The sequence below is a fragment of the Thermobia domestica genome, chromosome 1 (genome assembly GCF_964235325.1).
Source record: "Thermobia domestica chromosome 1, izTheDome1.hap1.1, whole genome shotgun sequence".
Taxonomy (NCBI): domain Eukaryota; kingdom Metazoa; phylum Arthropoda; class Insecta; order Zygentoma; family Lepismatidae; genus Thermobia; species Thermobia domestica.
In genome coordinates this window covers 552033-573779 of record NC_137454.1, presented here as the reverse complement: position 1 = coordinate 573779, position 21747 = coordinate 552033, and the positions used below count along the sequence as shown (strand labels likewise).

The 21747-nt window shown below is 37.3% G+C and overlaps 1 protein-coding gene across 1 annotated transcript; it reads left to right on the top strand.

Moving 5' to 3' along the window:
* Positions 1–14609: 14609 nt before the first annotated feature.
* IKKepsilon (I-kappaB kinase epsilon) lies at positions 14610–19673 on the top strand. The gene has a single exon (XM_081754345.1). The coding sequence runs from the start codon at positions 14994–14996 to the stop codon at positions 17274–17276; it is 2283 nt and encodes a 760-aa protein (XP_081610471.1). The 5' UTR covers positions 14610–14993; the 3' UTR covers positions 17277–19673.
* Positions 19674–21747: the final 2074 nt, after the last annotated feature.

Sequence of the window (21747 nt, the reverse complement as noted above, 5' to 3'; positions counted from 1 at the left end):
AAAATATGATTATTAAGGATTTAAAAGACAGCATAATATATAGTGTCATGATAGATACTACTCACGATATAGCAGTGATGGACCAAGTAGCCGTTTGTGTTCGTTATGTTGTACATGGTAAAATCTATGAAAGACTTCTTGATTTAACTATAGCAGAAGATACCTCTGGCGAAGCACTATTTGAACAATTACAATCATCACTTAAAAAGTTAAATATACCTCTTTCAAATATGGTTGCATGCTCTTTTGATGGAGCCAGTAATATGAAAGGGAGCTACAATAGTCTTCAAGCACATTTGAAGAAGGTAAACCCAAAAATCATATATACACATTGCATGGGACATGTTCTCAATTTAGTTATAGCAGATTCTACTGTAAAATGCCTCCAAGCAGAACATTTATTCGGGCTTGTGGAAGAATCCGCTTGGTTTTTAAGTAATTCATACAAGAGAATGATCGTGTGGGAGAAATTTACAAAAAAAAAAAAAAAATCATTCTGGGTGGGCAAAGCTATATCGATTAAAAAAAAAAATAGGTGCTACTAGGTGGTGGAGCAAACACAAAGCTCTATCATCCATAATAGATTTACATTATGATAATGTTGAATCTTCTAAATTCGTTACATTTTTGTCAGTATTGTGTCAACAGGCAATTTCAATTGCAAAACAAAATTTACAGTGCGTTCCCTTCTAGGACAGTGGTGCAAATTCGAAAATTTGTTTCTAGCTGTAGTCATGCTAGACATGTTTTCAGTTCTCCTGTGTCCATCTTTCTCCAAAACAAGTCTGGTAGTCCTGGTAGTCAGTAGATAGAGGCCTGGTAGTCAGTAGATACATTATTACACGAAATTAGAAGAAAAAGAAGTGACAAAAATTTTAAAAGATTGCACTACAAATGTAAATCCCTGGTTAATGACATCAACGCTTATTTTAGGAATGGGGAAATTGATAAAGAAGGTGATTTTCCAGAAAAAAGAATTCCCAAGGTGAAGAAAATGCCTTGTGAACAAGTTTCCGACGAGGCTAGAAATTTGTCACATGACCAGAAATACAAAGCACTATACTTTAACATTCTCGATTAAGCGAGTAAAAGTATAGAAGAACGGTTTGTAACCAACAAGACTCTACTGCTTGATTGTTCCTGGTTAGACCCAAAAAGGTACGAGGATATAGTTGCAATGGAGGTAGAAGATTTTCCAGATTGCTTGCAAACTGTTTCTCAATTAGCAAACGTGAATAGAAGTGAGTTGTTAGAACTGTAACAGTTTGCAAACCAGTATCGTAATTTGAGTGCAGATTTTAGTGACAAGTCTGAAGAACCAGAAGAGAAATAAGTGTGTAAATTTGTGAGAATTACAAGTAATGATGGTGATGGTGATTCAGATGAAAGTGTGACATCTGAAGAAGAATCTGAAGATAGAAAGATAAGGTCTGAAACTCAATGTGGTACTAAAAGGAAATGTTTAAGATGTCTCTCATGTGCATTTTCCATTCTATATGAACTACGTCACAGTCTGGATTATTTAGTAATTTATATACTGTGTTTAAATATATAAGACCATTCCCTCCACTCAGGTAACTTGTGAACGAGTTTTTTCGAAATTGAAAATTGTAAAAAACAGACTCAGATATTCTTTAAGCGAGAACTTACTATCTCCGTTAATGTTGATGAATGTTGAGAGAGACTTGTTTATAAATTTAGACAAAAATAAAGTCATTGATGAAATTGCGGTGACAAGCGAAGTTTTGAAAAGAAAATTAATGTATTGATATGTTCCTGATACTTTGTAATTCCTGTGTGTGTCTGGGTCATTTTCAATTTTACAATTTGTGCTTTATGATATTGTAATCATTTATTAGTAGTAATCAATAATTTGCCTGTTTGTATTAATATAAATCTAGAATAAGCTTCATTTTGTTAGTGCATACCAATATTTTCGTCTTTTTACAGTTATGTGGTCATATAAATGTTGTAATACATGTTAAATATTTGTCATTAGTTCTCATAGAATAAAAAAATGTTTATAACCATACGGGTTTCGCATAATTTTGCCATATCAACACATTTCTCTTTATTTCACTCATAGCCTCATTACATCATATAGTACAATGCTGAACTGACGCCGAAACCTATATCATGATTTATATCTACGTTATATTGCTTAAGTATGTTTTACCTTGCCATTTATTATAACATAGATAGATTTAAAATACTTCAGAAACTTTTTCTTCATAAACAAACCTTTAATCATTGTTGTAAGTACCGGAGATACGCTGTGAAAAGTTTCTCGATCAGGGGGCCCACAACCAACTTTAGCCGAGGGCCCGTGATTGCTCCAGACCGGCACTGAATCACCCCCTCCAGTGCTCGAAAGCTTGACAACAGACACTATCTTATCACTTATGCATGACAAATCTGCTCATGAGTTTGACTTCTTAAATTTTCCATGTGATACTCAGGAAGTCGAAAGGTGTCAAAATCAGGAAGTCGGAAAGTCCAACATAGACAGGTTTCACTGTATAAACATTTTAAAATAATTGCCATACCTCTTCGTCCCCATTCCTAGCCGAATTTTCAGAAATCCTTCATGAATGGGACCTTACATCACAAATCCTATGTCCTGCCCAAATTTCACTTTTCTAGGCTAAGTGTTGATCAGTCAGTCAGAATTTTTTCCTTTTATAAGTACAGATCAGCGATGGTTATCTCACGTATGTAAGGTAAGCAGTGTATACCCAAAAATAAAACCCACACACTTAATTTTATTCCAAGTGATTTTAAAAATTGTTCGTTTGTTTTCCTTCCTCGACATTGGAACTGAATAATTGTTGTGAGTTCCGTATTCTATCGCTAGTAGCAGCACAATAGTATAGGCCATAAGCGTGTCCTCTAGCGTCATTCTTTAGAACTGCTTGTAGGGCTGGATGTAATTCTTTTTATTGTTTATCCGAGCGGGTCTAGGTCAAAACCCCCACAGCCAAAACCCCCACACTCAAGAAATGTCAAAACGCCCACACGATCGGTCATAACCCCCACACAAATGGACAAATCCCCCAAACGCACGAACGGTCAAAACCCCCACAGCCAAAACCCCCACACTCAAGAAATGTTAAAACGCCCACACGATCGGTCATAACCCCCACACAAATGGACAAATCCCCCAAACGCACGAACGGTCAAAACCCCCACACTCAAGAAATGTCAAAACGCCCACACGATCGGTCAAAACTCCCACACAAATGGACAAAACTCCCACACATAGCAACGGTCACAATCTCCACATAAATGGACAAAACCCCCACACAATCGGACAAATCCCCCACACTCTGAAAATATCGTGATTGCACGTCTTTGTTGCGGCTCTTTACGACGCCCACTTTAGTGTTTCTGTCATTACAAAACAGTGCAAGAAGAATAGTTGCAACATCGGTTTAAGTGGAATAAAAAATGTTATTAAAAAGTACAAGGGCAAGACATACAACCAGGATCATTTCAGAGTGTGGGAGATTTGACCGATTGTGTGGGAGCTTTGTCCATTTGTGTGGGGGTTTTGTCCATTTATGTGGGGATTGTGACCGTTGCTATGTGTGGCTGTTTTGTCCATTTGTGTGGGGTTATGACCGATCGTGTGGGCGTTTTGACATTTCTTGAGTGTGGGGGTTTTGATTGTTCGTGCGTTTGGGGGATTTGTCCATTTGTGTGGGGGTTATGACCGATCGTGTGGGCGTTTTGACATTTCTTGAGTGTGGGGGTTTTGGCTGTGGGGGTTATGACCGTTCGTGTGTTTGGGAGATTTGTCCATTTGTGTGGGGGTTATGACCGTTTGTGTGGGCGTTTTGACATTTCTTGAGTGTGGGTGTTTTGGCTGTGGGGGTTTTGACCGGTTCCCATCCGAGCAGAAAATTAAAACGGAAGGAATTGAAAGAAGTATCCATACTCGTGTTACCTGAAACAAAATTTATACTAAAACTAGTGAAAATAATAATAATAATAATCCTTTATAAATTGTATTGACGTTTGCCTATTTTACTGCGATATAATAGTATAATAATACACTAGTGTTTTATAGTATAATCATACATTAAATCCAGACCCATATTATGTATTGTGTGCCCCTGCGCTCTAAATAATATTGCCGCCCTCGCACAAACTTATGTCTCCAAAAAGGAAACAAGAAATGATTTTGCAAACATACCAGTTCTTCTTGAATAAGAGTTTAGGTATTAAAGGTTACTAAAGTTACAGCGTAATTTTAAATGACCTAATTTTCTCAATGATGATGAGCTCCTTCGTGCCTAAGTGGTTAGTGTACGTGCCTCTGAAGTGGGAGACATGAGTTCGATTCCCCGTGGGAGCTCATGTGGTTCGGATTTCACATTAATCAGTAGGTCCACGTCTAATATAACCTCGCTGCTCAACAGGACGCTAAACTCAAAATCAAATCAAATGAAATCTCAATGATGATTATGATGTGGTGTTCTGCCCGAAGGTCCCTGGACAAGGTGAACCAATGGTAGTTTGCCATTGCCTTCCATGACATGATGATGTACTAAGGACAGCACCTACACCTTAACTTGGGATCCGAAACAATTGCATCCCCACCGGGAATCGAACCGGGGTCCCCTTCATTATAGGACAACGAGTTTAACCACTTATCCATTGGGGACACAGTCAAGAGCGCCGATCCCAGGGGGCCGGGTCCCCCCAAAATCTCATGTCAGCCCCCGCATTTTATTTTTGAATATACAATATTTGACATAATTTGAATGCAATTTGTCTTAAAAATCCTCATATATGCCTTCTGCATCTGAATGCCCCCCCCCCAAATTTCCAGAGAATTCGGCGCCCTTGCACGCAGTCTCTAAATACTGGTAGGTAATTTATTCATGTAGGTTTTAATTTCTTATCCGGAAAAAATGCATTCTATTAATTCTTAATGAATCGTTATGTTATTTTTACGAGGGTCATTTAACTCGAACTGGCAACACTGCTATGATTGGAGTGTCGTATGGATAGGAAACAAATCACGAACGTAGTGTGTTCCGTGGATGTGTACGAGTCAGTTCAACGCTGCTGCGGTCCCATATTACGGTGTGTGTAAGGCGAGTAGATATTGTTAAAGTGATTGTTGTGTGAAATACCTTCCTAACGCGTGCAGAACAGCGTGTGTTTATGAAATTCCAGGTTGAACGAGGGCGAAATGCTAGCACGATTCACAGAGGATTAGTAGAGGCCTGTGGGGAAGCTGCTCTACCGTATCGGACAATGCGATATGGGTTGCAGCATTTCAGGCGGGACGACAGTCAACAGACAAAATGCACGGTGGAGGGCATATGCGAACGGCTACGGACGAAATTCATCTTGCAAGACTAGGGACACTGCTTAACGGTGATCGGTGCTGGACTTGTAGCGAATTGGCGCAGGAGCTAATGTTTCTTCCGGATCAGTGTTGAGCATGCTAATACAAGATCTTGGCATGAGAAAAATTACAGCCAGATGGGTATCCCATGCTCTCACCGAGGTTCAAAAGTGGTGTAAGTGGGAATCTGTGCATACATCTTCAACGTTATAATGAGGAAGGTGATGACATCTAGCACCGCATTATTGCAAGTGACGAAATGTGGGGAAGAACCTACAAGCCAGAATTGAAACGTCAGTCGAATGAATGGCGCCACCCAGAATCTTAGGCAAGAGCCAGCAAACGTGAAGGTCATACGGCCACGAAGGCATTATCCTGTCACATGATGTTCTACCGGCCGTTACCGTTAATGCTGCATACTATGCTTCCCCAGCACCTGAAGTTTGGACCAATTCTCCTACACGACAATGCCAAATGTCATACAGCCAATTCAGTACAGACTCTGTTACGACGATGGGGTTGGGAGGTACTGGAACATCCGCTATACTCCCCGGATATAAGTCCCTGCGATTTTGATCTTTTCCCAAAAATGAAAGAACCTCTCAGGATCAAACGTTTCAGAGATTCCCAGCATTGTTCTTGGCTTAGGGCGCACTGTCAACACCCTCTCACAAAGTGGGGCTTTGACAGGTATTCAACGATTACCAGACATCTGGCGAAGGTTTAAACAGGCTGGCGGAGACTACATCGAAGGACTGTAAGCTTCTTGAGATGAGTGATTCAGTTCATTCCATTTCACAGCTATGTTGCCTCTTCGAGTTAAGTAAGTTTAGTAAAAAGGTAGTGAGTTTAGTAAAAAGTATTTTATTAAACTACATATATCAAGAATTATATTAGTTTACATAACGAGTGTGGATTCTTTCATGTTTTTAAGCTACTCCAACGAATAAGAGAAACTCTTTCCAAAATATTTACAAATAAACTTTCTTTTGCATGCATTTTCTTTTCTCATGTTTTAGGTTACTTGAATAATAAAAACTGTCCAACGTATTTGTAAATAAAAAAAGAAAAAAAGAAAAACGAAAAAATCTCCTGTATGCGGTTTCTCATGCTGTTAGATTACTCTCCCCCCCCCCAAATAAACTCTTCCCAAAAGTATATGCAAAGAAATTGTTTTATTCGTTCATAAATTTTATCATGTTTTTAGGTTTCTATTTGTCTGTCTGTAGCGCTTTCCAACTCGAGAACTATAATGGATAGAAACATGAAATTTTAAAGCTCTAGAGCCGTGTAACGTGGTTTCCTGTCACCACGGCATGGCGCGTCCTCAGGTTGCGGATCGAGGAGAAGGCCTCTAGCTATAGAGGTTAGCTGCGAATATACTGAATAAGCAGTCGCGGACAGCCGACTAGGAGTGGTCCTCCAGCTTGGGGGTTTGGGTAGGGCTAACAACCTCATCCTATGAAAAAAAAAAAGCACTTGTTCAGAAATATTCACAAAAGCCTCGGACAAGGACTGATAACTTGGCACGACATCAGCAAAAGAAAATGGACATGAAATTTGGAACATGGAATATTAGGAGTCTTTATAGGGCAGGCGCGTTAAAATCCGTAACGAGTGAGTTAGAGAAATACAGGATGGACGTAGTAGGAGTTCAGGAAGTTAGGTGGGAAGGAAATGGATCTGAGAATTCCGGAAATTTTACGTTCTTTTACGGGGAAGGAAACAAAAATCACCAGTTAGGGACAGGGTTTTTCGTTCATAAACGTATATTACCAGCAATTAAACGGGTTGAATTTGTTACAGATAGACTTTCTTTTATTACTCTTAAGGGACGGTGGTGTGATATTATTGTTTTAAATGTACATGCCCCAACTGAAGATAAGGATGACGATATAAAAGCCAGTTTTTACGAAGAAGTGGAACGGATATTTGACCAACTCCCGCGATACCATATGAAAATTCTATTAAGGGATTTCAATGCGAAGGTAGGACGAGAGGATATTTTCAAACCGATTATAGGGAACGAAAGTCTGCATAAGGAAAGTAATGACAACGGTGTTAGACTCGTAAATTTTGCAACATCCAAAAACCTAATCGTGAAGAGTACAAAATTCCCACATCGCGACATTCATAAATACACTTGGACATCACCAGACGGAAAAACACATAATCAAATTGATCACGTTTTAGTAGATAGAAGAAGGCAATCTAGCATAATTGATGTCCGGTCGTTTAGAGGGGCTGATTGCGACACCGATCACTACCTGGTAGCAGCGATAATACGAGAGAGGTTATCGTTGAATAAAGGTAATATTCATTGTCCGAAAACGGAGAGATTCAATTTAAAGAAATTAGAAGAGAGCCAGGTAAGAAAGAAATACCAGATTGAAGTTTCGAATAGATTCTCGACTTTAGAAGATTCGGAGTGCACTAGTGTTGAGGATACCTGGATTGAAATTAGAGATAGCATTAAAATTTCAGCAAAAGAAAAATTGGGACACGCGGAAATACGTAGGAACAAACCATGGTTCGACCAGGAATGCATAAAACTAGCAGAGAAGAGAAAACAGGCAAAATTACCTTGGCTACAAAATCCGAATGAAATAACTACACAAAATTTCGCAGATATCAGGCGGGAAACTTTCAAAACTTTTAGAACAAAGAAACGCGATTTTCTAAAAGCTAAAATTAAGGAACTTGAAGATAATAGTAAAAATAAAACATCCGGGACATATATAAGGGAATCAACGAATTTAAGAAAGGCTATAAACCTCGTGCTTATATATTAAAGAAATCTGACGGTACAGTTCTCACTGACACGGATAGCATCTTAAATAGATGGAAAGATTTCTTTGACGATTTGCTTAACACGCAATCGAAAACTAGTGTGCGTGGAGAAAAGGAGATACACACCGCAGAACCGTATATTCCAGAACCCAACCGAATAGAAGTAGAAACTGCTATAAAGAAATTAAAGAAACACAAATCTGCGGGTGTAGATGAAATTCCGGCTGAGTTAATTTTAGCTGGAGGCGAAAAATTGTGGAACAAGATACACAAACTCATTCTCCTTATCTGGAACAAGGAAGAATTGCCACAAGAGTGGAAAGAATCAATCATTGTTCCAATTCACAAGAAAGGCGACAAAACTGACTGTAATAATTATCGAGGCATCTCTCTTCTGTCAACATCCTATAAAATTCTTTCAAATATTCTATTAGCAAGACTTACCCCATACGCAGATGAAATTATTGGAGATGGAAATTAAAATATATATATAGCGAGAGAGAGAGAGAGGTCCAAAAATCTCCCTAAAAATGATAATAATTTCTGCAAAATACACCAAAGTAACAATGTAGGGAAGAATATGAAGGAGAAAATGTTTCAGGACATATCACAATGTAATCGCTTTCCGGGGTCTGTCCTCCATTGTCCTGCCAATGAGTATTTTCCGGAGACCTCGGTTTACCTGGGTAAGACATTGAAGGACATCTCCAAAAAGGAATTACAAAATCGTTCCCAAATTGCCCGCCGGTCTCAATAACGAGACGAGCATTAGGCACTGAGAGGTTCGGATGTCTCGTCTCAAAAATCTCACAGACGATCAGACGGTCATTCAGAGCACAACGCATACAAATACTATTCATACATACAACAAAAACACACTGGATTAAACGATACTATGCTTATTTATTAAAATACTATATATATATATATAAATGACGTAGTAGAAAAACAATCACAACACTCTACACTGAATATATACAATTATTTTCACTAATAAGATCGCACTTTGGTTTTTATTACACTATAGCCCTTTATCATTTCTATATATTAGAATGGAAGATTATGATTGGGATTCCACTATAAATACTTTCCTCCTACCATTAATGCACTTGGGGAACTAGCACTGTGGGAGTAACTTAGAGATGATCCCACGAAAGAGTATGGTTGCTGCTCAAAAAAAAAAAAAAAATCCTTGGAGGTCGACGTTAGTCTTCAGCAAAAATATATAGCCATCAAAGTGGAATAATAATGTTGGAGGGCGCGTTTATAACTTAGACGCACTAGGTATGTGAACTTAGGGCTAGCCAAAACTAGGTTCTTGACTGGCTAATAACGTATACCCCTTAGCACCACAACCTTATACTTGATTCCCGATGCAACATACGTGGTTACTACCTCGAAACATGGAGTAACATTCCTCGAACTCAGAGGTTCGAGATACGAGCTGCACTGATCGACTGATCAATGTTGGCAGTTCATTCTCAAAAGCACTCACGTTAAATCACATGTATGTACATGTTAATAGAACATAAAAAAGAGTTGAACATAAAAATTTAGTCCACTGGCTACGACGCACGAGACATTGCGATAACTTGGTGTCTGGGAACATTTAGATAACGAACTGGTAAAGCGATGTGGCTGGCGTCGTTCTGACGTTCGAACATCTGGCCAGCTAGTATTTCCATAAATGATTGGAAGATACACTTAATTCAGTTCCAAATAACCATAGAACATACTCTTTACGTATTAATAAGTCAGGGAGAAACACTGAAAAGCTTCGTCGCTCACTTAAATGTTCTCACCACAAAGTAACGTTTCAGATATATATAGGTAAAAACTATGAAAGACTTCTTTGGGGAAGAAAGAACTTATTTGCGTCGCAGAATAAAGTATAAATTGAAACATAATCACTGTCTTTACGAAATATACAGAGCGTCCATAAAAATACTTCTATAACCTGGTGACGGTTATAATAATCATGTCCTTCATCTTGAAGTTCAGGATCTTAAATTTTAATTAATTATCTTAACCATATTTTTGCTCTAGCGCTATCTATTACGAAGTTATGACTGTTATCTTGTTGTGTCTCCACAAAAGAAGATAGTCATATGGTCACTCACTGTTACAAGTCGTGTTCAATGTGTTTTTCATTGTTCTTCCGATCGATTGTCAGATGTATTCTGAGTTCTGTCACGCAAAACCTTGCGCAAAGTGTCGACTGCAATGTTGGAACACGCGTCTACAATTTGTTTCTCGAGATGTTAAACATAATTAATATTTACCGTGTAAACAACAGATTTAACATGTACTCACAGGCAGCAGTCCAATGGTGTCGGGTCAGGGGAATTAGGGGGTTATTCTACAACAGTTCGCCGACCAATCTTCAAATTAGGAAACTGCTGATTGAGGTATTCAAGGATACGGGTACTGTAATGGGGTTGGACGCCATTGTACTGAAAAAGCTTAGGGAATGACCCATTCTCCGACATCTAACATGTGCCGATAACCCCGCCGTTCGGGTCCCGTCGATGAAAAGTGGACGCACAACGTGAGTCCCTCACATGCCACACCACACCATCATCTTGCCTGGAACAGCTACGGCTGCGTCAAACCAATGCACATTACTATCTGACCAGCACCACATGTTAATCTCGCCTGACACGTAAAAGTTTGCCTTATAAGTAAACAACATGTCACAGGCGAATGTGTGGCCCATTGAGTCGATTTCAAGTAACAATCTGGATCATCTTCTGTAAGGCGTTGCTGAAGTTGCAACTTATAAGAGTACTACTTATTCACCGACATAATGTACATGATTCAAGTGCTACCACTCACTTTCAGAGCTATACTAGGCCCTATCTTCTCAGGGTTTTCTTGGTTCAGAGTTCACTTGGAAATTCTACTGAATGATGCCGACACTTTCACGGTTGTTGCCTCGTCTATTGCCATGCGTGGTCTACCAGTCTTGGATCTATCTGTTACAGATCCGGTTTCTGGGAATTTCTTCAACACTTTGAATACAGTACTACTGGTAATAGGAGACCTTTCCGGTTAAAGTCATCTGCAGTCTCCTTGATTCTTTGTTCTTCAGAGACGAGCATGATCTCAATGTACTCTGAATGAAACAAGGCCACTTTCTGCTTGTAAGTCATCTGCAACGGTACAAACAAATAGATATTACTAACTTCAAATTTTTTGGTGCTAAAGCAAAAATAACAGTGCCACTCAATTTGTACAAAAAATTGTTATTAAAGTGATATATCACAGGCTACGTATGGATTCATTTAAGATAATTGTACAAAATTTGGTACAGTGATACGTAATGAGCGAACGTAATTGTGATATGTCCTCAAACAATTCCCCCATCCCTATTCCCCACCGACAATTTTACTTTGGTTATACTTTGCAGCATTTACTCTGTACTACTTAATAGGGTGTTTTCACACGCTTAGATCACCCTCTTGTTCAATAATGGAGAAAATCAAATCATTTGCAATAGTTTGAGAATAGAGAATATTCACCAAGTATTCATTAACTTTCCTACTATGAAATATAGAGAAAGAACAATCTTATTTATATAGAAGCGTGATCTTATTGTGTAAATGTACCAAATAGTAGTGGTTAGTATCAGGCACGTAGCCAGGATTTCGTGAAGGGGGGGTCCGTGACATGAAATACTGTGGTCATCACACCAGGGGCTCGATCACTCTAAACTATTTTACTGGAACATATATTGGTTCGTTTAGCCAGGATTTCGTAACGGGGGGGGGGGGGGCGTGACATGAAATTCTGAAGGCCCAGGAGCTTGATCAATCTAAACTACTTTACTGTCAACATATATTGATTTGTTAGGACAATAAAATTAGGATATCTTGGTAAGTATTTTAATAACAAACTATGAAGAAATCTCGAGTAAAGTAATAATAAAAAACGCATTGAAAAAGATTTTACAATATTTACGTCCTTCCTCTGTGTATTCAAATGTAACAATTTTCCTTTCATTATGACCTCAACTAATACAAAAAAAGTACATATTCACTATTATAAAAAGTACTTCAATAATGTAAAAACTATTTCAATAATGTCTTGTAAAATATTTTACAATATCTGCGTTCCTTTCTCTGTCGAATCAAATGCTAATAGACCTTTCTTTCCATATAAATTTTTGTGTTTATTATTTCGTCAACTGCTGTCGGTTCGAAATGACAGGTTAAAGGAGCAGTAGAAAATTGTTTTTGAAATAACATGTTTGATACTGCAAGGATGCGATGACCAAAACTTATGATAAAAATGTTTATGCTGTTACTCAACGGCACTATGCATTCGGAAACGTGAAATCTCCCTGACTAGTAGCAGAAATTCTGAGAATTCTGTAACTTTTTTAGAAATTTCAAATTCCCTGACTCTTCCAAGATATCTTGCTCACCTCGCCACCATGTATTGCAAGTAATACAAATCTCCTCATAAGAAAGAGTAACCAAAAGCTTCCTGTAGTTTTTACTTTTTTTTTTTTATTTATAACGCTGATCCTTCTTTTTCTCATTTCATTTTGTTTCATCCTTCCTTTTTTTTTTTTTCCATTTCCGATCTCGAATGGGGGATCCGGACCCCCCTTGGCTACGTGCCTGTTAGTATTCAGTGTTTCTCTTCCAGGTTACCTACTAATGTTAAACTTGAATGATAACCAATCAGCATTTATAGAATTTTTCGCTATTTCTTATGTATAAAATATGTCACTACCTATGTATTCATAGGGTCTTATGGAGAGTCGTTCTGTTGACGCGTGATTAGTGCCATACTAAGAAGTTCGACTAACGTAAGTTTCCTGCAGTAGTCAGGCCTTTATGCCTTCAATATAGTGTATAATGAAGCCAAGTGGATAGTTGACAAACTGTTACACTTAATAAAGCGAGTAATTTAAATCAGATTTAAATAGGACGTTAAACTAAAAATATCATTTATTTATCTATTTTCATTTTTGAAGGAAAAAATTTTGGATTTCATGCTTCTTTATAGTAGAGTTAAGTGAGCATTAGACTGAAATGCAGGGTCACTGACAATTGGATTTCTGTCCTTTATATTCATATAAAAAAGGCTAATTAAATTCCGATTGTCGGGGGAGAGGGGTGTCTCATTACCCTAAATAAATAAATAAATAAAATGAGAAAAATATTTCCGGTAGCAATGCTTTCTATTCAGAGAGATTTGGAGAGGAGCATTCCATATTTCAATCAGTAGGTAATAATAGAAAAAAATGTAACTCCAAAAGAAAGAAGAATGAGCTTCCATTTTAAATAACGTATGGTTTATTTAATTAAATAATTTTGTTTTTAACTGCATGCATGGGTATATGTAATTTTCTTTTTTTTTCTTTCTTTCTTTCTTTCCGTAACGCTATCATTCATGTCTTACAGCACATGCTCTATATATCCTATTTATCTTATGTTCAATAACATGGGTATAGAAGTTTTGTATATAAATATGTATAAACGTACACTGATAGTGTTTGTTCATTTTGTTAGTAAAAAAGAAGGAAATAGTCTATATATTAAATTAATATTAGAGAATGTACTTAAATCAATAATTATACAAATCGAGCTAGAACAGACTCTTCTCTTCATATTTTCTGTATATTATTTAGATAAGACTCAAGAATGTCGGGGAAGATGAACATTCGTGTGTAAGCATATACTTTTGTTATTGCAACCACTGCTTCTGCAAATCATTTCGCTAGTGAGATATAAAATTATATCAGTAATAGGATCATTATTCTCAAAGTAGGTAATCATTTTTAGCTTAAAACTAATATACTTGTATAGTTTTCTTGTTGCCGATAAGTAGTAATTTTGATACTAAGTTATAATCAAATAGTATTAAATTTATTGATTATGTTGGCCAGAGGTCATTCCATACCACTTTTCTCAAAATTCTACGTAGAACAAAGCAATGTAAAAAAAAAAAAAAAATGCATGAAGTCATTATAGTTCCTCTGCCGATTACCCCATACTAAATCGCAAATTTTGCGTTTTGTTGATTCAAACCTTTGTGGAATGTGACGTCAGCTTCTGTAAATATTGCAGAGAGTAAGCAAAGCAAAATTTGGCTGTTGTCGCTAACTAAAACGCAAATATTGCGTAGCGTTGACGCAAGTCATTAATGAAGAGATCCATAGATTATAAATCTTCTTGTTCACCTCAACCATAAGTTGTTGCACAACATGGAGATTTTAAAACTTTTCTCTCGCTTGGGAGAGCTTTTTTTTCTTTGATAAGGCCTCTTCTTTCGTAACTGCATCTAGATATTCTATCCTTGGCCTTCCTCTTCCTATAAATTTAATATACCATTTCTCTCGTGAAAACGTCAAACTTTAGTGTCCACCAATGTGCAAGAAGTAAAACATTTGTAGCAGACTTCATTTGTTATCTCCGTAAGTTGCATAATCATAATGTAAGCACAGCTTTTCTCTGTGATGTAAATTCTAGTAGTCGCGTATTATTTTAAAAGTAGAGGTTGTAGATCAGAAATAAAACAATTAGACGCAAATATTAATAGATTGCGAAAATTGTTGTTTGAACAATAGTTTCAATACCACGTTAAATAAGCCTTTTATAAAATGTCAAGACATATCTGGCAACATTGTACTGTTTATATCCCGTGACAAGTGACGGAAGAAGAGAGAGTCGAGAATACGGTGGTTTCGCCAGCTGTACATTCCTGTTTTCGTAGTGTCTGGCCTGAGTAGCAGTGGCAGTAGTTCATGTTTTGGTGAAATGTTAGAAATGACTTCCTGTTACACTAGATTATTTCGTAGGTGTGCTTGTTAAGTTTGTTACAAAGTTTCTAAATGTCAAGCAAAACAATGTCTTTTTTGAGAGGGTCAGCAAGTTACGTGTGGTGCACCACCAGTGTCTTAGGAAAAGGTGCAACTGGTGCCGTGTTTCAAGGTGTGAATAAAAACAACGGAGAACCAGTAGCAGTGAAAACATTTAACCAGGTAAGTCATTTGAGACCTGCAAATGTTCAGGTCCGTGAATTTGAAGTGCTAAAGAAAGTGAAACATGAAAACATTGTCAAATTATTGGCAATCGAAGAAGAGCAGGAGGGGCGTGGAAAGGTGATCGTCATGGAACTATGCACAGGAGGAAGTCTTTTCAACATTCTGGATGATCCAGAGAATACGTATGGACTCCAGGAACAAGAATTTCTATTAGTTTTGGAACACTTGAGTGCTGGTATGAAACATTTACGTGATAATAACTTAGTGCACCGTGATCTTAAACCGGGAAATATAATGAAGTTTATTGCAGATGACGGTAGCACAATATATAAATTGACTGATTTCGGTGCTGCAAGAGAATTAGAAGAAGACCAGCAGTTCATGTCTTTGTATGGAACAGAGGAGTATTTACATCCTGATATGTACGAAAGAGCCGTTCTGCACAAGCCTGTAGGGAAAACGTTCGGTGCTACGGTAGATTTGTGGTCTATAGGTGTTACACTTTATCATGTTGCGACAGGAAATCTTCCATTCCGTCCGCACGGAGGTAGAAAAAATAAAGAGACAATGTACTATATTACGACCAAAAAAGCTTCGGGGGTGATATCCGGTGTACAGACTACCGAAAATGGGCCCATTGAGTGGAGCAGGGAATTACCGAATACGTGCCAATTAAGTGCTGGGCTCAAAAAGTTAGTGACACCACTTCTGGCAGGCCTCTTAGAAGTCGATCAGCAAAGAATTTGGAGTTTCGATAGATTTTTCACCGAAGTAACTAATACATTATCTCGCAAGGTGATGCATATTTTCCATTCCAATAAAGTGCAATTGTTAAGAATATATTTGCACCCAGATGATACGTACGAAGAATTTCAGTACCTTGTTTATGAACAGACAGACATTCCACCAACAAGTCAGATTTTGTTGTTAAAAGACGATACTTTACTCGGAACTGTAGAACTATCTACTCCAGGGCGCTTATACCCAACAACTGACGCGAATAATGCGCTGATGCTTTTTAGCAAAGAGAATAATAACGTGTCTTTACCCCAGGAAATCGATTTACCAAAATTTCCCGTTTTTCCCAATCTCGTGTCTGTTGAAAATGATGCAAGTTTGGCGAAAGTTACGTGTAGTGTGGGACATGTGTGTAAGAGGAGAATAGAGAAGCTGTGTACGTGTAGCAAAGTGATACATAATTCTGTTGATGTGTTTACTACAGTAGTAATTAAAGCTTTGGAAGATCTCGCTCGAAAATGTGAACAGGTTCAAAAAATAACAAAGTGCTTAAGTGACCATTTGCAGCTGCTACTTCGAAGTAGTAAAGTTAACAAAGCGTTGATTCAGCTGAACAATGGGATTATGTGTGATGATGAAGTGAAGCAGAAGATTCGGCAGACGACAGACATTCTGACGGAGAAACAGCAACAATATGGTTTGCTGAGCCAACAATTAAGTTCCCTTGCCCCAGCTATTCAACAGTTACATTGCAGGTATGTGCAGGAACAGGGTCTGCTAAGGGAGTGGACCACAGCTACACGTGAAATTAAGGACATATCCAAAATGTCAGCCAAGGCAACAACGTACATTAACAAACTACGTGAGTCATGGCAGCATTTGTTGCGAGATAGGGCCACTAGAAATCTCACTTACAACGACGAGCAGTTTCACATGTTGGAGAAGATAAAGATGCAGGAAACGAGCAAGCACCTGTTGGATTTGCTAAACAATGAGTGTATGGGCGTCGTGTCAAATCTGGCAGACTGTTTAGCCGATTGGTACAAGATGGCGCAGACAGTTTTCTTACAGACAGAAATACTGCAGAAAGATGTGACCACATTTGAGGAGAGTATGAAATCTTTTGATGAAAGTTTAAGCGAAATCGACCGAGCCTATCACAGTAATTTGGACAACGTTGTGGAAAAGCTGAAGAGAAGTGGAGACAGTGGAAGCCCGAGAAAACCGAGACACAAAGAAGACGTCAAGATTCTAAGTCAGAGTTTGAGGGACATTATTGTGGTGCAGGAAGAAATTGCGTCTGTTTTGAAAGAGAACTCTGAACTAGTGAACCAGTTCCAGCATTTGACGATGAGTGTGGTTGCTGGAGAAGTGTCCAGAGAGGAAAAATGATCAGCCTTGTTGACTGTCTTCCTTTGTTTTTGAAATTTTCCCCAGTATCAGAATTTATGTATTTCTTATATATGTTCATGTTATTGATCGTCCAAATGATTTAGAAGTTAAAACTTCGCGTTTCTAAAATGTGATCCATTTGCGAATCTTTATTACTGATACTGCTTTACGTACTTTTTTCTCTCTTTCGTTGTGTACAGTGTGTGATTTATCGTTTGAAGGTTATTTTTGTATGATTACTTTATTGAATTAAAACTGCATAATGGCGGAATTATATGAATTGGCTAAAGTAGGCAAATGATAGTCAATAATTGTAAAATTTTGAAACTTTATCTTCGATTGTTATTGTTATATTTAAGATATAAAAACAAATTAAGAAATTACGTTTCAGTGCCTTACTGATTGGGATCATAACAAGATTACATTTTAGAAGTCTTGTTTTAAAGTGTAAATGAAGTGATTTTGTTGTAGATAATTTTCGTGTCTTTAGAAAAACTGGAAATAATTGCTTTATTCGAAGACATGACAGTCTTTTAGGGCCTTAATTGTCATTTCAGAACCATAATCAACATGTTCAGTGTCTTGTGTTCTGTGCAATATTGTATAATTCAAGCAGCATTTTGTTTGTGGAGACTGACATATATTTTTAATTTTGTATATAGTGTGATTCAAGTTGCTACTACTTATACTTTGTCACGAAGAGAGTATATATGTGTATGTGAAGCATTGGCCGGGATAGGCGCCGACTTGAAAAAAATATTGGGGGCGGGGAACAATGAATATCATCATATTCGGCCGTTTTCAATCCACTGTTTGATGAGGGCCCTCTTCTCTCGCCCTCCGCTTCATCTGCTCCGCTGTGAAATTCACGACCTAAGCCAAATTTGCCTAAAGCCAATAAAACAAATTCAAGTTCAAAATTTGGGAACTTTACGCATCACAATGATCTTTACTTTTCATATCTGTGCTGCCAGAATGTTGGTTGAAGCTTTAGTGCTCTTTTAGAAACACCGTTTTAAAGACGGCGTTTTCTATTGAATAAGAAGGCCGTTCCTAATATTGAATTAAAGGCACGACAAAGTTTACGCCAGAAATTATTGCTCCTCTTTGTTAATTCTTCCTCGACCGGATTGTATTGGAGGGTCGAGGACCCCACCTTTCAATATTGGGGAGGAGGGGGGGGAAGTGTCTTGCCCCCTAAAGTCGACGCCTATGTTGGCCGGTCACAGTATTTAGACTTCTTAATCTCAGTTGGTTGTTTGCATTTTTGAAATGTGCGGAATGCTTTTAGAATGTTTGTGAATTCCTAATTTGGGTTAACTGCTGTATCGCCGCACCAATTGTATAAAATTTACCAGATACGTGGGAGAATTTATTTTGGTTTGTGAGGAAGAGTGAGTGAAAGTCAGGTGAAGAAAACGGCTGAAGTTAAGAAAATACTTGTTAGTTGTTTTTGATGTTTTAAGTGGCACTATATATGGAGGCGGAAGGGATTATTTGGCGGAGAGGTACACTTCTTATGATTTACAGGAAATGCACTGTGGAAATGGGGCGTAAATGTCAAGATTGTAACATATCGTGTTTGAATTTTATCAAATTATGCATAAATAAGGAGTGCCAGTTGTTGAAATTGTGTGGAAGACAGGATCTACTAAACAGGGAAGCAGTTTATCGTAAGTGTGGAAACAAATTGAAATTTCGAGAAAGAAGGATGTTTGACCAAACCTAATCGAATCTAACCTAATTTAGTACATTTTGGTACTTTTTGGATGATATTTATCCCGAAGCTGTGCAACACATAAACCCAGCATTTTATAACACATAAAGTGTATTTTCACTATCCTCGTTTATGCGTATACCCATCGCCGTTGACGTGCCTGCTCTTTACGAACGGATACCCTCGCTGCCACTCGGCTCCTTGCTGCGCTCATGGTCTGACTCGGTTAGATAGCATTCGTGCTTTTTAGTGGCTACTTGGAGCAAGTTGGTTCGTGTTTTATATGCCCACATTGTATTTCAAACAATAATCACTACCAAATTAGCCAGGGTAACCCAACCTAGTATGTTGTGGGAGGAACTATATATATATATATATATATATATATATATATTCGTGTTGTCGGCGATACAGCAGTAATGCCCCTAATTTTATCGATCTGCAGTACTGTCTATTTTTAAACTTGTATATTTCGGAGTGGTGCTCGTGTTAGAAATGGATTTCCTTATCATTAGATTGTTACATGTGATTAAACCAGTAGAACGAAAGTGATTCTCATAAACATATTGTTGATGTAGTGGCGAAAAGTTTTCTATTTACTGAATTTATCACTCAATTAGCACTATTTCTGATTTGCTGTTTCTTAGCTGAGCATAATATTAAAGTGGTATTGATTGTTACAGGTTGTGATTTTTTTTTTTTTAATGTATATTGAAGCTAATTTATTTTTCTTTTCTGTTTCTCAAATGCGTATTATCAGTGGAACTAGAGAAATAAAACTTTACTGCAGTTAAATATTTAGATAAAGGGAATACGTTTTACAGTATAGGGAAGCAGTGTAATTTATTTTGACAATTAAGAGATTGACACACAGCATTGATATATAAATTATGGAATTGTCTATAAAGTAATTTAAGAACTATAATTAGGTTTTCAACAAACCCACCGAAAAAGTCTGAAGAAGAAACTACTCTAGCGTAATTGGTAACTCATATTTGTACCGAAATAAAAGTACCTCTTCATGGAAGAGGAATGTGATTCAATGGGTTCTCAAGCATGAATGTATTTATTATATTTGTTCAGTGCAAGGCACAACACAATTTTTAGCTTCGTCAGTATTTAGTTCTGCAGATAACGATGATAATTTGTTTATCGTAGAATCAGGTTATAAACAACTAAACCTTTGAGAATCTTATGCAAAACATTAGACAATTCAAACTGTTTCTTCTTTATATAAGGAAAGGCATGAACATCATGAAAGCACTTTATGTGTAGAAGTTTATGCTTCCGCTTTTATTGTAAATATATACTATCGGAGACATTAATTTAAAGTAATTATATAATGATAATAATAATAAGTTCGAAGTAAATGTTGGATATATATATTTTTCTTACTGACACCGTCGTTGCTCTGAGACTCCTGTATGAACGAATAAGTTCTAGGAATTTTCTTAGAGGTGCTTTCAGATCAGTATTATAAAAATATGAGTTTCTTATCCTCGGTTACTGCATACACAAAGATTTCCCGACGGTTCATAGCAAACTGTGAAGATTTGCGAAGATTTTACAATGACCGCAGATACTTTATACCTGTTTCGTAGAGATGAAGGTGAGCGAGGCATCATAAATATGACTTTTTTTTTTTTTTTTTAAATCGTCACTTAATTCAGAAACTCGTATTCTGTTCTGTAACTTTCCAAATTTACTTAATATGATTTCAACAGAGAATTTGTTCCCGTACATAGCGGATTGCCTGAGGACAGGTAAGAACAGGACGCGGAAGACGAAGAGACGTATGTTATTCGGAGTTTTCGTTATTATGCTAACAAAGTAAACGTGCAAACTTTTAAAGTTTACCATTAAAATATGTACTCAGAGTTTCTTTTTTTCTTTCTTCAAATTTCTTTTCTTCCTGCTAATCGTAATAATTCCCAAGTGGAATGTAATACAATGTGTGTTTTGAGGCATTAGATGATGTTTTTTTAAGGAATACTTTTTTTTTTATATATAGTTGTGTTGCTGGTGGTCTCTGTAAGCTTTACATATACATACATTGAAAAGTCACTGAAGAAGAGCTTTGAACATTAAGGAAAATCAAGAAGCACCATTTACATCTGTTTCTGATGGCTCCCGTTAACATTACTTGTTTCAACTAGGCATAATATTATATCGACTTGCCCAAAACATTGCAATGGGGTACCAAGGTAATTTGTGAAAGAATTTTTATGTTGTGAGAGATATGTAATTATTTTCAAACTTGTTGCCCTTTTTGGCCTATTGTCTTTTGATACCGAAATTTCCTTGTACGTGCTTGAAATTCTGGTTTCCTTAATTTTAACTTGCGCTATATAGACTTTACCAGTAAATTATTCATTAAAACTCTAAGTGACCAAAAACTTTGTGGTGAACAAACACCGTGTGCGTGGGTTTTCTAGGGGTTCTCCCGTTTCCTCCCACTTTCTTCATTCCACCATTTCATTCATCACTCATCATCACCGTCTCCTTTAGCCTAACCGGCATAACGGTGGAACGTAAAACTCAAAGATTTTTTTCTAAGTGACCAAAGCAGTATATATATTTTAAGAGTTTCGGCAATATAACATAGCCTAACATGGCCAGATAATGTGTCTGAGGAAGGCTATGTTACATAGCCGAAACTGTAACACACATATAAACTCTTAAAATATATATACTGCTTTGGTCAGTTGGAGTTTTATTAGCAGACTTTACCAGGTGGGGGTACATTTCATTTTG

What these genes read in the sequence shown, in the direction of transcription:
- IKKepsilon (XM_081754345.1), top strand. Translation starts at nt 14,994, where the DNA reads ATGTCAAGCAAAACAATGTCTTTTTTGAGAGGGTCAGCAAGTTACGTG.